The sequence below is a fragment of the Trichoderma citrinoviride genome (genome assembly GCF_003025115.1).
Source record: "Trichoderma citrinoviride strain TUCIM 6016 unplaced genomic scaffold BBK36scaffold_14, whole genome shotgun sequence".
Taxonomy (NCBI): Eukaryota; Fungi; Ascomycota; class Sordariomycetes; order Hypocreales; family Hypocreaceae; genus Trichoderma; species Trichoderma citrinoviride.
In genome coordinates this window covers 680,039-695,152 of record NW_020194722.1, presented here as the reverse complement: position 1 = coordinate 695,152, position 15,114 = coordinate 680,039, and the positions used below count along the sequence as shown (strand labels likewise).

Here is a 15,114-nt window from a genome sequence, read left to right as displayed (position 1 = left end):
CAATCTGTGCACGGTACGCAAATCAGACAATCCTCACTGTAGCACCACCGCCGGGACCTTTTCCACCGGCCAGAGGGTACTTCTGCTCTTGCTAGTCCCGTCACCGAAGCATCGACACTAACAGGATTCGAGAAGGAAAAATTCAGTCTATCAATCATTCGATCGGACAGCCAATCGCCAGTTGTTCGTTGCCAATGTTATCGCCGAAGAATGCAAGAAGCTGGTACTCGAACTTGATTGCCATCATCTGCAAGTCTTCTCTTCTTCCGTCTCCCGGACCAAGTGAGCTACGACAACAGCCACCATCTCCCCAAGCTCAGCCATCTCCATCATCTGCATACCTTGCGATATGAGAGACGCTTCGGAGACCGCAAGAGGAGCTGCCCCTTCATCTTTATCAGTGGTGTGCCCTACGATACACCCTACGATCCATCCAGACGCACAAGTGAGTCTCTAGAAACTGGCTTCTCTTCGGCCCCATCAACCCCTTGCCGTGCCTCGCTCCAGGCCAGTCCAAAGCGACGCCCCGTTTTCTCCGCTAATCTGTCATGTCATGGGCTTCTGGCTCGGGCTTGCAGACAAATGCTATCTTGTACGATTAAATGCACGCGATATCGCCTTGTCAGCTTCTCCCCCAGTCAGCACGAGATAAGGCTTCGCGGTCTGGTCTGGTAGCGATAAGGATCCCTCCCCAAGTCCACGGACATCGACACACATTCGTCCAGATCCTGGATAGAGTCATGCTGGGATCGGTGGCGTCCTTGAAAGTCGTTGCCCGTTGCGGAAGGTTCGCACAGCAGCCACCGAGGGCCTCCCGTCTAGCCAACGAGACGTCTCGGCCGGCTCTGCTGGTGGCGCTGCGATCCGTCCTCTAGTTGGCCAGCCGAGTCGCTGGAGGGGAGGGGCTCTGAATCTCCGGGGGTGCACGAGCTGACAAGCCGATAAGAGAAAGGCCGTGATGCAGAAGTGCAGTGCCAAGCATGCACGCCAAACACCAACAGCAGCCGCTCGCACATGGGAGAGACCAAAGCCCGGCGAGGCCTGTCTAGCTCGTCAGGCCCGTGATAAGGCTCGGCTCGCGTAGCAACTGCGAGCTGTGAAGAAAGGGACCTTTTGCCAGCAGCCATCATACAACATCTGTGGCGTCAGTCTCGATTCAACTGCCCAGCTTTTGCCCCTGGCTCGTCAATCAGCCGTCCAACGACGATGTTGGCCTGGATATTACGTACTACAAGCGGCGTGAACAATCGATGATGCACACCCCAGAGGCTATCCGGTGCTATCTTCCCAGCTCACTCCGCTGTCTCGTGTTCCGGAGGCCCAGGCTGGGCCGCCCATCTGATCCATGGGATCCCAGCCCGTCCAATACGGAACATAGCATCCAGTGTTGTCAATTGGGTAGATGCGAGCAAGCATCGCAGAGACACTAGCTAACTTCACTCACAACCACCTCGGCCAGCTCCGGCGGACTCGACTGTCTGACGGCAAGCCAACAGCTTTCGGGGCTCTGATTGAGGTATCCTGATAGCAGTAGGATTCAATTCCTTTAGGTTGGAGGTGGCGTTTCCTAGTCCATGGGTCAAGCCAAGGACGGACAGCCCCGTGAGTTGTATGTGTATGTCAATTCAGCCTCCTAATAGGTGTCTCACAGGTATGACAGACAACTCGGGAGGCGTCAGAGGAAGGGGAGGAAACGCTTGCTACTTTGAAAGCTTCTCGGATGTCTGGGGGAACCGAGCCTTCGAGCCAACTCGTGCTTGTCATCATACATGAGAGACGGCATGCACAAGTACAGTGATCGGTGATCACTCTGTGCCGGGGACCGAGCAACGTCTGCGACAATGAAGCCATCGCCACCGATCCATCACCAACAACACCACGATACAATGATACCCTCATCATGCACGCCCAAGGACGCCCTCCCACTGGCGCCGCATAAAGGTCAATATCATACATACCGGCAACCCGCAATAATGTGGGGGCGACACAATGCTGCGCTCTCCGGATTTTCACACAGACACGCGACCACGATGATTTCAAAACGGACCGGTTCTGGCCCATATTGCTCGGCTTCCAACCCCAGCAATCAGTCGCCCGTTCTCCACTCACACTCCTACTCAGCAATCAATGGATCAAGCACTCACGAACCTAACGCACAATCAGCTGGACTCCCTGGCACAGGCGAAGCAAAAACGAGTCCGACCCCAGCGGTGAACCTGCGCGCACCACTTCCAGCAAGAGAGTTTTTGCATTCCGTTGTGTGCAAGCTAAATAGGGGCCTCTCGCTCAACACCAACGGCACGGCATCTCGCAAAGCAGACCTGAATCAGTTCGTTGGCAAATACAATCGTGACACGAGATTGCCGGCTCTTGCTACCCGCTTCGAGCCGCATCTGCCCATACCGCAAATTTCGAACCAATGCCTTTTCTTTCTCATCTTCATCAAAATAAGCAACCTCCTCCACTTCCACCTTTCATTTCATTTACCGATTTGATCCCACAATATCGTCGCCACCTTTGACCGCCGGCCCCATACTTCTCCAGCTTGACCACGAGGTGAACCTCTTCGAACAAAAGAAGCTTACGCCCTACGGCCTTGCCTCGTGGCAAGCCACCCGGAGACTATTTCTGCTGCGCAACGCTACGCCGTAGCACAGAGCCGTTCGCTTTCGGCCGGGTTGCTTTCAAGGCTTGCGCCTCTTGTTCGTCGGCAGCTCAATCTCTTCTCGGTAAGAATCTCCTGACATTGGGGAATCTAGTCCGTCAATCCGCTGGAGTCTTCACCCAAAAGGGCCAAGCCAGCTCCGCGCTTCAGATACAATTACGTTACCGCTTCCAGCCCCGGACTCCGGTATTTGCTAATCATTACCTACCAACCCCATCATCAAGTTCCCCAAACGCTGCCATTGATTCCTATCCAGGGGGGAAAGACAGCTTGGAAATTCCTAGCATGGAGCATGACTAGCAGTCATGGAAAGAAATCCAAGGGGCACCAAAGTGAGCGGGGTGGGGATGAAATCCGGCCTTCTCTCAAAGCCAGACGGCTCACTATGCTCTAGCCTCGTGTCTTTCGGCCTCCTCCGTCCGGGCCTCCTCCACCCCCGCAAATATCGCCAGGGCCATCGGCGGCGTCCGATGTAACGGCTCTGTCTCCCCCAGAGTTTCCAAACCATTCTGTCGGATCCTCGAGCGAGGGGAGAAGCTGGGGAAACTGGGGAGAATGGAGATGCCTGGGGAAAACATGGGGTACGAGCTTCATTATACGCGAATGACTTTCCCTAGCTGCGTCATGTTGCCCGGTCCCATGTTGTCTGCGTCTGAGCATCGTCACCACGAGGCAATCGACGAGCATCGTCATCACGGTCATCAATCGCCCTCCGCGCGGACAAGTACCCGTACATGGCGTTCCGGGCACTTAAACACCAGCCCTGGCCCATCAATCCCAACACCAAATCTTGGTCATCCCCACCCGCAATTACGCCTCTTGTCTACGGAGTATCCTAGCCATGATCTCCTTTGGACATACGCCACGGCCAAGGAAGAGCTGCAACTTCAGCCAAGGGCGCCGTGCCTTGCCGAACGAACCAAGGGCGTGCGTGCGCTATCATGGCCCTGCGTTTACTTTCCGCGGACTATTCGTTCGGTCTCCCCTAACGAGAGAACAGGCCTCTTCCTAGCAAGCTCATCAACACAGCTCGAGCTCTAACCAACAAAGGCGACGAAGTGCGCAGTGTCCTTTATTCTGACACTTGAAAATACCCCATCCCATCGGCACTGCCCGAAGGACGAGCTCTCGTTACCGGCCGGACGTTGAACAAACCCGGCTCAAGCGATCCATTCGAGATGTCAATTCCAAGTGCAATCAGCTGAGCTCCGGTGGCTAGTCTAAATGAGACTTGTAGACCTCGTACGGAAGCAATCTATCGGATGCTTCGGCAGAGGAAGAATTGAATGGTAGGTCCCAAAGAATGCTCCATGCCTTGCGATCCCAGCCGTACGTAGTAGAAACTCGTGGCTCTCGTGACTGGAAGCTGATGAGGGCTTCATCCAACTTTCTGCATGGGGGACATCTGTTCCGTCATCCACAATAACGATTGCCAGTGAACTCTAAAGACATAGTAGACAGAATGACTTTTGAGACACCCTTAGTATCACAGCTGAAGCGGAGCAGTCAAATCTTCGACAATAACCCCCTAACACTGGCAATACGATTCATCGATTGCTTCACGAAAGCTGTCAAGTTTACAGTTGTGCTAAGCAACATTCGCAACTCCATCCGTGACGGGGAACTATTACACTCTCAGTCTTCGAAGGATTCATGCTTCATAGTCGAGAGATACTACGCCATGCTTCCTTATCATTTCAACTTCATAGCCTCAAAGGAAATCACAACTCTCTGCGGAACAATACTAGGAAGCAAGTAACAAGCTGTGACTATGCATAATTCATTCAATCGTGAAAACCAAGTCCAACCCTTTATCTCCCTCCTTTTCAGCCTCCCTTTTCGACTTTCAATGCTATCACATAACAAATACTACTAAAACAATGCAAGAATGCACCAATCATCGTTCACCTCCCCTGAACCTCCGATTGAACTCTTCAACAGCCACACCAAGCATCTTGTAAAGGAAGGTCCTCTCACTGCCCTCTCCCACGGGGATAAACGGCCCATTCGCTCCATCTCTCAATGACAGGCTGATGCCCGTACGCTCCTTTGCAATCGTTTGCACATCCTTCAGGGGCACGTCCCATTCACTAGTCAGTCGCCGTGATCGAATCAACAGGATGCGTGCAAAGGTGACCATGACGACCATGTCCTCCTTGGGCAGCTCGAGATGGCCAATGTACTGCTCGTCAAAGTATCGCCCATTGTCCACCTGCTTCAGCCAGTACTGCCCAAGGGCTTCTCTGGGATTGTAAGGCCGCACAATGCCATCATTGGGCACAAAGCGAGGGTATCGGGCGCGATCCAGCTCAGCTCCGTCAAAGACTGTTGTCGTGTTGCGGATGCCCTCGCTGACGTTGCTGGCCATGTCCAGGATGCCTACTGCCGGCTTGGTTGCCAGACCCAGCACACCCTTGCCGACACCCTTGAAGAAGCCCAGAGCACCTCCCTGCTCGGCGCCTTCGAGAGGCTTGAGTGCCAGACCGCCGACGCCAGACGCTACACTGGTGAACAGACTGTTGGCACCAGCCGCCACACCGTACAGGGCGTGTTTCGGTCGGTTCCTCGCCCTGGTGATACGTCGCCGGTCTTGGAATTGCTTGTCCATGGACGCCGCGGCGAGACCCTTGCTAAGGCTGCCGGTGAACTTGGAGAAGCTGTCGGAGAATCCGAAGACAGTCTTCTTGGCGAAAGACGCGGCACCCTTTGCAATGCCCATGCCGAATTCCTCTGGCCGATCGGAGAGGATCAGGCCCTGGTACGGCTCGTAAAATATGTCGTTGACGCCGGACGAGATGTTGTTGAACAGCCCCACGGGATTGCCCAGGAAATCGGCAGATCCCAGGATCTTGTGGATCTGGTACATGACCTCTTGGCTGTAGTGGTTGGAGATGTTCTGGATTAGGACCTGCGTCGATACTCGAACATTTTCGAGTATCAGGGCATTGAACCGCACCGGTGCATCATTGACGTTTCCGATGGCCATCGTCATCACGTTCAGGAAGAACATGAGCGGGTTGTGGGTTGACGTCTTGTCCTCCGCGTTGATACGCTCTGTCCGCATGAAGCTGAGGTCTATCTGCATCGGCTGGATGTTGAGAACCTCAAAGTAGATGTCTTGCCCAGACTCTTCATGAGTCGGTTCCGGAATATCCAGATCCTCGTCGCAAAGTTTGCCCTCCTCATCTACCGAGCTCCAGCTTGCGCCGGGAACGTTCGAAAACTCCAGCACAGCAAACACAAAGTCTTCATCGAGGTCAACCGTCATCTGCTGCAGCAGGATGCTTGCATATTTGATGTACAACACACCGTACGAGTCATCCTTCACTCGACTGACCATGGCGTGTAGCGAGGGGTGAGCTTCGATTTCTTGCGCCTTTTGCGGCACCACACTCGGATAGAGGACCATGGGAAACAGTCCTCCATACAGCTGGTTGTCAATCTGTATCCATTTGATGGCCAACGATACCGTCTGGACCACTGGCGAGTCGAGGAAGCGCAGCTGCACATCCCGGAACGTGACGTATGCAAGCTCTTTCAGCTGAGCGTTGATGAAGGAAATGCCAATACCGGATAACTTGAGCTGGGCGACAAATTTCGCATCCGTGTCTTGGTTTTTGACCTCGAAAGCTTCTGGTCCAGTGTTTGTTCTGGACAGGGTTTTCTGCCTGTACAGACTCTGGCTCGGGCGGAAATTGCTCAGGATAAGAGTCTGCGTGGGACCATCCGCGGCAACATTGATGTCGATAATCTTCTGCGTGCCGTTGGGGCTCGTGAACTTCATGGGGAACTGGTTGCCAATCTCCGCCAGCTTGACGTGCCGCTCCTTGCCAGCCGTCGCAATGACCACCTCGCGGAACTTAGCAGCTGGGAAGTCCCATGCGTACGGCATGATGCTTCTAGGTGGCAGACGGTATCGGATAGGCTTCCAGCCGCTTCGGTCCTCCACATCGTCCTCTTCGACGTTGGGGTTCGCCTGGTAGAAGGTGAACTCGGTGTCGCTCTCGTTCCGCATGGAGAACGGCCAGTTCTTGGTCTCGAAGCTGAAGTGCAAGAAAATGGTCGAGTCCTCGAGAAGGATCTCCACCCGGATGAGGCGTTGACGCTGGCCCGCCTTGGCAATCTTGACATGAGTCGTTCCTATGTCCGCAATGTTGAAGGGAGAAGTCCACTGGTTGTTCATCCCAGGGAAGCAAAGGCACAGCTGCTTGACCGCAGAGTTCTGCATGAAATGAAGCGGCTGTAGCGCGCCAGGCTCCAGTGTCATGTAGCCCGACGAGCTGGATTCCCGAATGAGAATCTCTTCATCGAGCTTGTTCTTGAGCACAAAGCGCGGGGCGAGCGTCACGACCTTGGTCATCTTGTACTTTCCATCTCCGGATTTGATGGTGATGCCCAGGTGAATCTCTTTGTTTCTGTTGGAGCTCGAGGTGAGAACCACCTCGGACGTGCTGCCAATCGCATCAAAACTCTGAGGCTTGCTCCATTCGGAATCCGCCACCTTGAGCAGAGCTCGGTTGCGATTGTCGTCATTGCCAAACGAAAACATGAATGGCAGCGCCTTTGGTCGGTTGCTATTCGAGGTATCTATGAGGGGGAACTGGCCAGCCGCCGACTTCGCTTGCTGAAGGAAGCTCTTGGCCCTGACCGTGAGATCCAACCCCGTCTTGTTGAGGATGACGTACGGGCTATACACCGTAACTTTGAAGGCACCACCGCTGTTGGGAACCTTGTGGTAGTGGAGGCTGAGGTGGAGAGAAAGGCCTTGATCATCCTTGACTACGATGCGAGACTCCTTGCGGAAATCCTCGTTTGTACCAGAGTTGATGATCGCAAAGTCGCTGGGCTTGAAGACGGTGTCTTGCATGTCAATGTTGAGCAGGAGCAGATGGGAGAGCTCAACAACATGAACGGGGCTGACACCGCCCTTGCGAAGGAAGTTCGACCAGTCCTTCTTTGTGTTCTTGTCGTAGATTCTGTATTTGAAATCATACGGGAGCAGATTTTCCAGCGTAACTGGCGCAGACAGCTTGATCTTCATGTACGGATAAATCCTAGAGAGAAAATGTCAGTTATTGTCGCTCTACGTGTACTAACGAAAAACACGGGGAGCATAGACGAAAGAATGCGCTCACCTCGTTATCGGATTGACGTTGTTGAACGATGCATGTGCCTGGAAGTAAAAGGGGTCATCGCCATCTCCCTTGCAAACCAGCTGCCTTGTCGGGCGCTTCAGCAAGTCCTTCCACCAAAGCTGCTCTGCACTCCACTGGTAGCCAAAGCCGCTGTCTGGCCTCACAAGTACCCTCTTCTCATACACAGCTCCAACCGGCGCAGGCCGAGACTCCCCGGGGGCAATCTTCTCAATCTTGAGCAAATGGCCCTCCTGTGCATCGTAGATACCGAGCTCAACGGGGATTTGCGTCGCGTTCTCGACGACAAGCGGGGATCGAAGAGTGACATATTTGACGTTGTCTGCACCCAAGCTCACTTCCACACAGAGTTTATGCAAGACATTGTCAGTCTTGGGTCGAAGGCTGTACAAGAACTCGCCCTCGCGGTTCAACCGGACATTCTTGATGGGATCAAACCCACTCGCCTCGAGTTTGATGCCTACGTCGGTCGGCTGCGTCTCCGCAAGGATACTCTCACGCATCTTTTCCCAATGCTCAAAGCTCCAGGGAGCTTCCTGGCCATCTTCGAGATGCACTGTGAGTGGTTCCGAGCTGGTAGGGCTCCTGGATTCGATAATGGCATTGAAACCAGTGTAGTTTCGGATTCTGTATGGAGCTTCCACGCCTCGGGGCTTGTCGAGTACATTCTCAGTGGTCGTCAAGAAGTCGAAGGACTTGGAAGCAAGCGCGATCGTTGCCGTTGTGATTGTGATATCAAACGTCTTCTTCGACACCACATCGACAGAGAGAAGGCCGGAAACCGGGTCCTTGGCCACTCCAAGGCCAACTTGCCAGGGCTCCAACAGGGGCTCCCAGCTCGATTTGGAAAAGTTGTACACGTTGGAATACATGTCAACAGCCGCCTCGGCTTTCAAATTCGACGTCCAATTTTCGGCAACCGCTGTGAAGCTCTTAATTCCAATGTCGAGGATTGGCAGTTCATGGAGGTCGCCAATCAGTACGATGCGGACGCCATCTATGGTAGCAGACACATTTTCGTTCCTTGGGGGTCCAGAGGGTTTCTGAGTAGTTGCCACCACCCTCGAACTTGCTGAAGTGTCGATTGTCTTCGTCCTATGGCTGCTCTTCGCGGTTGTCGAAGCACCACCACGCCCGCTGGACGCCCTGTGCCTGGTCTTCGATCGCAGCTGTTTTGCCTTTTGGTCGGCAGCCGATTCTTTTGGCCCCTTCGGCTCAGCTCCAGATAACTCTCCAGCTCTTCCAATGATCTGAAGCGCAAGCAGGATGTCTCTTAGTGAGAGCCTCAGAATGAGTGGCTCAATCTCGATATTGATGTCGGTCGAGTTTGGCTGTGGGGTATTCATGCTCATTTGAATTGAGAAATCGTCAATGATCCTCAGTCGAGAAGTCTCAAACTTGTCCATCCTGCATAAGAACATGCCAATCTGCGAAATCTGAAACGTGAGGGCATGTTGCTGGGAGAGAAGAACCTGGCGGATTCCAAGGACGATTGCTTCTGAGCTGGAGCTGAGCGGATTGGCGATCAAGATGACCTGAGCATCCACGAGGTTGACTCGGAAAGAGATGTTCATAGGGGTTGCGGCCGGCTGCTGTTGTTGGGTCTCCAGCGAGGCATCTGCTGCAGAGATACTAGGCCGTGGAGAGCTGATGGATGGCCGCTGCGAGTAAGAAACTTGCATCGATTCCGTGTCCGATTCCTCGGGAGAACTCAGAATGCTCTCGGTATCCAGCGGACTGGCTTCCTCCACTGTCAACCCTTCGACGGCAAATTTCTGGATAGCGAAAAGATAATCCAGAGCAAAAATGACGCGAGGGCTGTCAATAGTAGCCATAGCAATGACGTTGCGTTCTTTGCCGCCAGACATTGTCACGCTGGCCATTAGCTGCTGCGCTTCTTTGTTGGAAGATGTCATGATTCGGCGATACTTGTTTGTCTCCCTGGGGCGGCTGTCGTAGATCGTAAACGAGCGAACCAGGACCTCGGCTTCTACTGAGCCGTCAGACATCATCCTCGTCTTGACTCGTGTATCGTCAAGAGAAAAGCGCGAGAGACTGCAGGCGGCCACATCATTAACTGGGCCGTCCTCGGGGGCCATGATGAGCTCGAGGCCTACGGTATTCACGTTAAAGACGAAATCCAGCTTGGTCCACGCGTTAGAAAGCGAGCCAAGTTCGGGGCCAAGACTAGTCAACGGTTGCTCATTGCCACTGGATTCATCGTCCGAAGGCGCAGCTTTAGCACGCTCCAGAGTCTGGTCATCAACTGACCGTTCGGCATCCGCGTTCGCATCGCCATCTCCGGCGAAGGCAGCGGGGACTGATCTCGAAATCTCCATTAAGAATTTGAGTTGGTGCTGAGTCAAGTGAAGCTTGATGTCGGACACGGTTCCTTCGATCTCAGTCTCCGGTCGCTTCGCGCCGTCGGTATGTTCAGCATGGGTAATGTGGAATCCAAGGTCGACGTGGTCGATCATCTCCAACTCTTCGGATTTGTTACCAGCATAATGAAAGTCCGAGGTGAGACGAATATTCCGGATTCCTGCAGAGACCTTCATCGCGACGGCTGCACTGTTGCTGTCATCGAGAGGGACGAACTTGTTCTGTGCATAGATCTCACCAAGGTAAGCTGTGATGAGATCGCGCTGGGGCCGGCCAGGGGTCACGGCCCGCGGAAAGACGACGATGGGCGTATTGACGACGACATCAAACTTGATTTTGCTGGGGCTCTGTTGGATTTGGTTGGCTCTGTTCAGAGCGACTTGGCGTGCAGCGTTGTACAGTGCCTGCATCTTTCCAAATTTGACTAAGAAATCGATGATTTTGCGGAACGGTTCCTCCACAAAGTTGACCTTCACGGATCCTGCACGAAGGAATATCGAGCTGTCATATCCAGGGTACGCCTGGGGGTTCTCAGGGTCGAAGGTTTCATAGCGGAAGTCAGCAAGGTCGTCGCCTTGGATGGTCACAAGCTTCCGAAGATGTGATTCCTCTGAAACGCCCAAGTTTACATCGTCGATAAGAGACAGGTCGCCGAGTTTGGCGGAAATGCGCATCGTCTGACCCCTAAGGAATATGCCGGCATCACCCTGGTTGAAAGAAAGTGTTGCCAGTTTGATGCCGTCGTTGTTTAGAATGAGCCGAATACTCTTCAATTCAACCTTGACGCGGATTGAGCCAGCGGCATTTACGTTCTGCTTCGGCTCCTGTATAACGACGCCCTCAACTGCGACATCATCGTCAGCAACATCGTCGATTTGAGCGGGACTCGCCTGACCCGACTGCCCGTCGCCGTTATTGTTTGTAAAGGTGACGAGGATAAAGTCGAGCAGTGTGAGTAGAGTCTTTCGAGTGACCACTAGGTTAATGGTAGATATGGTGGTGGTTATGTTGGTTTCGACTCCCTCGTACACAGGCATGAACTCAGGTGACTGGCGATTCACCCTGACGAACTTGACGTGAACAAGGCTTCTTCCAGCTTGGAGGTCATCTCGGTCTCCGGACGACACAATCGACTTGAACTCGGCAGGGGGATTGTCCACAAAGTCATCCACGGTGACTGACCCAAGGGACACCTCGGCTGCCATGTCATAGAGTCGAGTGTAGAAAGAGAGATCAAAGCGTTCCGCAACCAGCTCCACGAGAAGAACATCGGGCGCCGACCGATTCGGGTCGCTTCGATAGAGCGAGCCCTTCAGAGTGTCCACCTTGAAGTTGAACTCGAAACTGCGCTGCTGCATCTTGACCTGGTCGCCATGATTTCCGTCTTCCGCATCCTCGAAATCATCGTCGTCGTCATCAATGTCCTCCAAGATGATGGCGGTGGAAGACTGGAGGAATGGGAAGGCGGACTGTCGGCGGTCGCGCGTCGTCTTGAGCGCCGACCGGCTGGAAGCATTGCTGAGGAGTCGCGGTCGCGAGGAATGGCGTGAAGAAGGCCTTTCTTGAGCAGCCGCAGGAGTCGTTGCCGTTTGCTCGTCCTGGTGATTAAACCTTGGTATGGCGACGTCGATAATCTGCATCAGATTCTTGTACTTGGCATCCGATACAGTGGCATGCAACATGGGCAAGTGGCCAGAGACCTTGAACTTGGTGAGATTAGGTGCCTTGGGCAGAATTGACATTTCCACCACGAAATCGACATTGATCTCCTCCACTACATGGAGCCGAGATCCGCCAGATTTCGTGGTGAGCTGAGCCTTGGTTTCCTCAATCGAGGGCCCAATCAGGACTTGAGTCGAGGTGAACTTGACGATGAACCTGTCGTACATGGCAGACTCTAGGCGCTTGAAGTCCTCTTCGCTGTAGGACTGGCGCTGCTTCGATTGGATCTCCTTCAATGTCTCTTCATCTACCAGCTGGCTGTTCACATGCATGTGACCTGCGTCCACAACGAGACAAGTGGATTGCTTGCTGGTGATGCTGACGGGGACAATAATAAGCGGTGCCTGCAGATCCAGCTCGGCGTTGATCGTCTTGTGCTCTTCGAGCGCAAACTCCAAGCCTACCCGCGTCTGTTCTCGGATGCCCTCGACGGTGGCACCGGCAGTCTCCATCAGAGCTGCGATAGACTCCATGTGCCTCTCAGGAGGCCGGAAAAAGTCGACAACTCCAACGACGAAGTTGGGGTTCCAAACAACCTCGAGAGGCTTCAGCTTACCGACGACGGCAATGTCTCCTTCGCGTTCGAGAGGGTTCTGCTCAATCTCAAACTCGAAGAATGGCTCTTCGTCGGTGGTCTCCAGCTCCTCGAGGGAGATTGGCTTTCGTGTCTGGGCATCCTTGACTCGAACAATCTCCGGATACAGAGAGTCGGGGGTTGTTCCATCATTGACGCGCAGGCCGCCAAGGCTGACACTAGCCAGCACCGAATCTTTCCGCTGCAGAGCCTTGGCTTTGAAAACGTCGAAGTGCAGGCTCAGGAGGTCCATGGAGTTGTGGTGCGGGCTCTTCTTGAGGGTGAAGCTGCCGGCGCCGAGCGCCGCCTCGATGCACATGTTGACGGCCTCGCGGGGAACGTCCACGGATTCCGCGAGCGCAGTCTTTTCGTCCCAATCAATCATCTCGTAGAGCTCCTTTCGCTGCTCTTCCGTCATCTGCGTGTTTTCTTCGTTTTCCTGGATGGTTCCTGTCGGCTTGGAACCCCACATCCACGCAACCCAGCCTTGCTGCTGCGGTTGTTGAGGCTGTCTGCTGAGGGCGGCAGCATTCTCCTTCTTCAGCTGGTTCCGGGCCAACGATCGCCAAAATCTCAGGTCCTCGTAGCTCAGTTTGAACTCAAGCTTGTCGAGGTCGCTGGCTTCGTCGGGCTCGAGCTGCAGCCCTTGCTTCTTCTTCTTGAAGAGGTCGATGTACCGCCTGCGGTCATCACGACGCTCTCTGAAGTAGTCCCATGACCACCTGCGATTCCTGTCGTGAATCTTACTCAGGATGGCGTTTCCTGCAAACTGCAGCCAGGCGCGCGGATCCTCTTTCGGAGTGACTCCCTTGGGCTTGAGCCCTTTGTACTCTTGATGGCGAATGAAGTAGTGGAAAAGGTCGACCATCATCAGGGCATCGCGATACTGGTCGTCATCCAGCACAACACCAATCTCGTCGAAGAGGAGCGTGGCCTTGAACTTGGGCGCATGAATGTCGCCAGACTTGTCCAGCTCAATCTTTGCCTGCCCGCTGACGGGCCTCAAAATGAACTGATTGCTCGAGTCAGGATCGTGGATATTTTCAAGCATGCTCCTAAACCTGTCAACCATTTCGTCGTGAGACATCGTTTCTTGGGAGGCATTGGGAGCTTCGCGGCCACTACTGAAAAGCTCCGAATCCGTGTTCCAGTACACAGCCAACGAGCCCAAGGTCGCGAGCTTGTGTGTGACGGTCGACGACTCCTGGACGAAGGTGGGCGTCCAGTGACCATCGGCACTGACGGCGCTGAACTCCTCGAGCGTGACGCCCAGAGCGAAGGGGTGGCCCGGGGCAGAGATGGAGTCTTCGTAGCGGATGTGGATGTTCTTGACGGTGATTTGCAGATTGTCGGTGATCTTGGTGGCCAGGCTCTGGGCGAAGCTCTGGTTCTTCTTCTGCTCCTCGGGGCTCATGCCGGCCTTGTTCCGTTCCTTGATCAGCTCGGCGCTCTCCAGCTTCTCCATCTTTAGCCTCTGCTGCCTGCGCTTTTCCTCCTCCTCGTCGTATTCAGCCTCTTCCCTGGGACTCGCGAGCAGGTAGACATCTTGAATGAAGACCTTGACGGGAGCGCCGCGGATGTTGGACCAGGGAATGACCAGCGTGAGCTCGCCAAGGTGGCCCTCGATGACGTTGATGGGCAGCTTGAGCTGGTCGAGGGCTTCCCGGCGCAGCTCGAGATTGCGGAGCTTAACGTCGCCCGACCAGATGCCAACCTTGAGCTGCGTGGGATCGAAGTTCTTGACGTACATGCCCAGGAAGCGATTGAGCAGGCCGGCGACGAGTCCTTCCAACATGTTTGCGGTTGTGGTGCCGTAACCCGGGCTGGGGGAAACGGAGGTTGGAGAGAGTCTGTCGGTCGAGGATCTATCGGCGGGACATTGGCGGGATCTGGGCTGTGCACAAGCAGTGCTCGCCGGCCGAGGGTCGCGATCAGCTGTTTCTCTGTTCCAGCGGTTCGAGAGCCAAGGAGAAAGTGATCTCTAGGGTTAGGAATTGAATGGCTGTCGAAGTGGTGAAAATCACGGCTCGAGGTGGGGAGATTGGGCGCGAACTGGGGTTTCAATGGTTGGCTGGAGCTGCGAACCAGTGCGGAGTGCGTCGCTGCGTGGCAGCCCGACTGAGGAGGGGCAGGGCGGAAGAAGTATCAAACCTCGAGGTGATGGCAGGTGGACGGCGATTCGTGTGACTTCTGTGGTTGATGCCGCTGCTGTGGATTTGGTGTGAAGTGGTGATGAGGAGTCTTCGGGCCAGGGCAGAGAGAGACAGATACGAGAGGGTAGAGGTAAGGTAAGGCAAGGTAAACACCAAGAGGTGGGCAGTTACTCAGCTCCACGGCAGGATCAACCTATCCATCACGATGATCGCAGCAGCTGCAGCGCCCTCGAGCTCACCTACAGGCCCGCTACAGCGCTGCAAGGCTGCCACCCTCAGCGCTCGGCCTGCTAAGCAGCCCCTGCAACCCATAGCGGCGGCTGCAAGTGGAAGTGCCTGGCCAAGAGCAAATCAGGCTCAATGACGGAATGGGATGACGTAAGGGACTGCCCCACCATCGCGACCTGGGCCAAGTTCCAATCGAAGTGCTGTCCAAGTGCCTCAAGTTGAATCGCAGCTTTGGCG

At 54.5% G+C, this 15,114-nt stretch overlaps 1 protein-coding gene across 1 annotated transcript; it reads right to left on the bottom strand.

Moving 5' to 3' along the window:
• Positions 1-4,562: 4,562 nt before the first annotated feature.
• BBK36DRAFT_1162488 (vacuolar protein sorting-associated protein 13) lies at positions 4,563-14,291 on the bottom strand (the record flags this gene model as incomplete). The annotated part of the gene is made up of 2 exons (XM_024894446.1): positions 4,563-7,719; positions 7,801-14,291. The coding sequence occupies 2 exons, from the start codon at positions 14,289-14,291 to the stop codon at positions 4,563-4,565; spliced, it is 9,648 nt and encodes a 3,215-aa protein (XP_024746504.1).
• Positions 14,292-15,114: the final 823 nt, after the last annotated feature.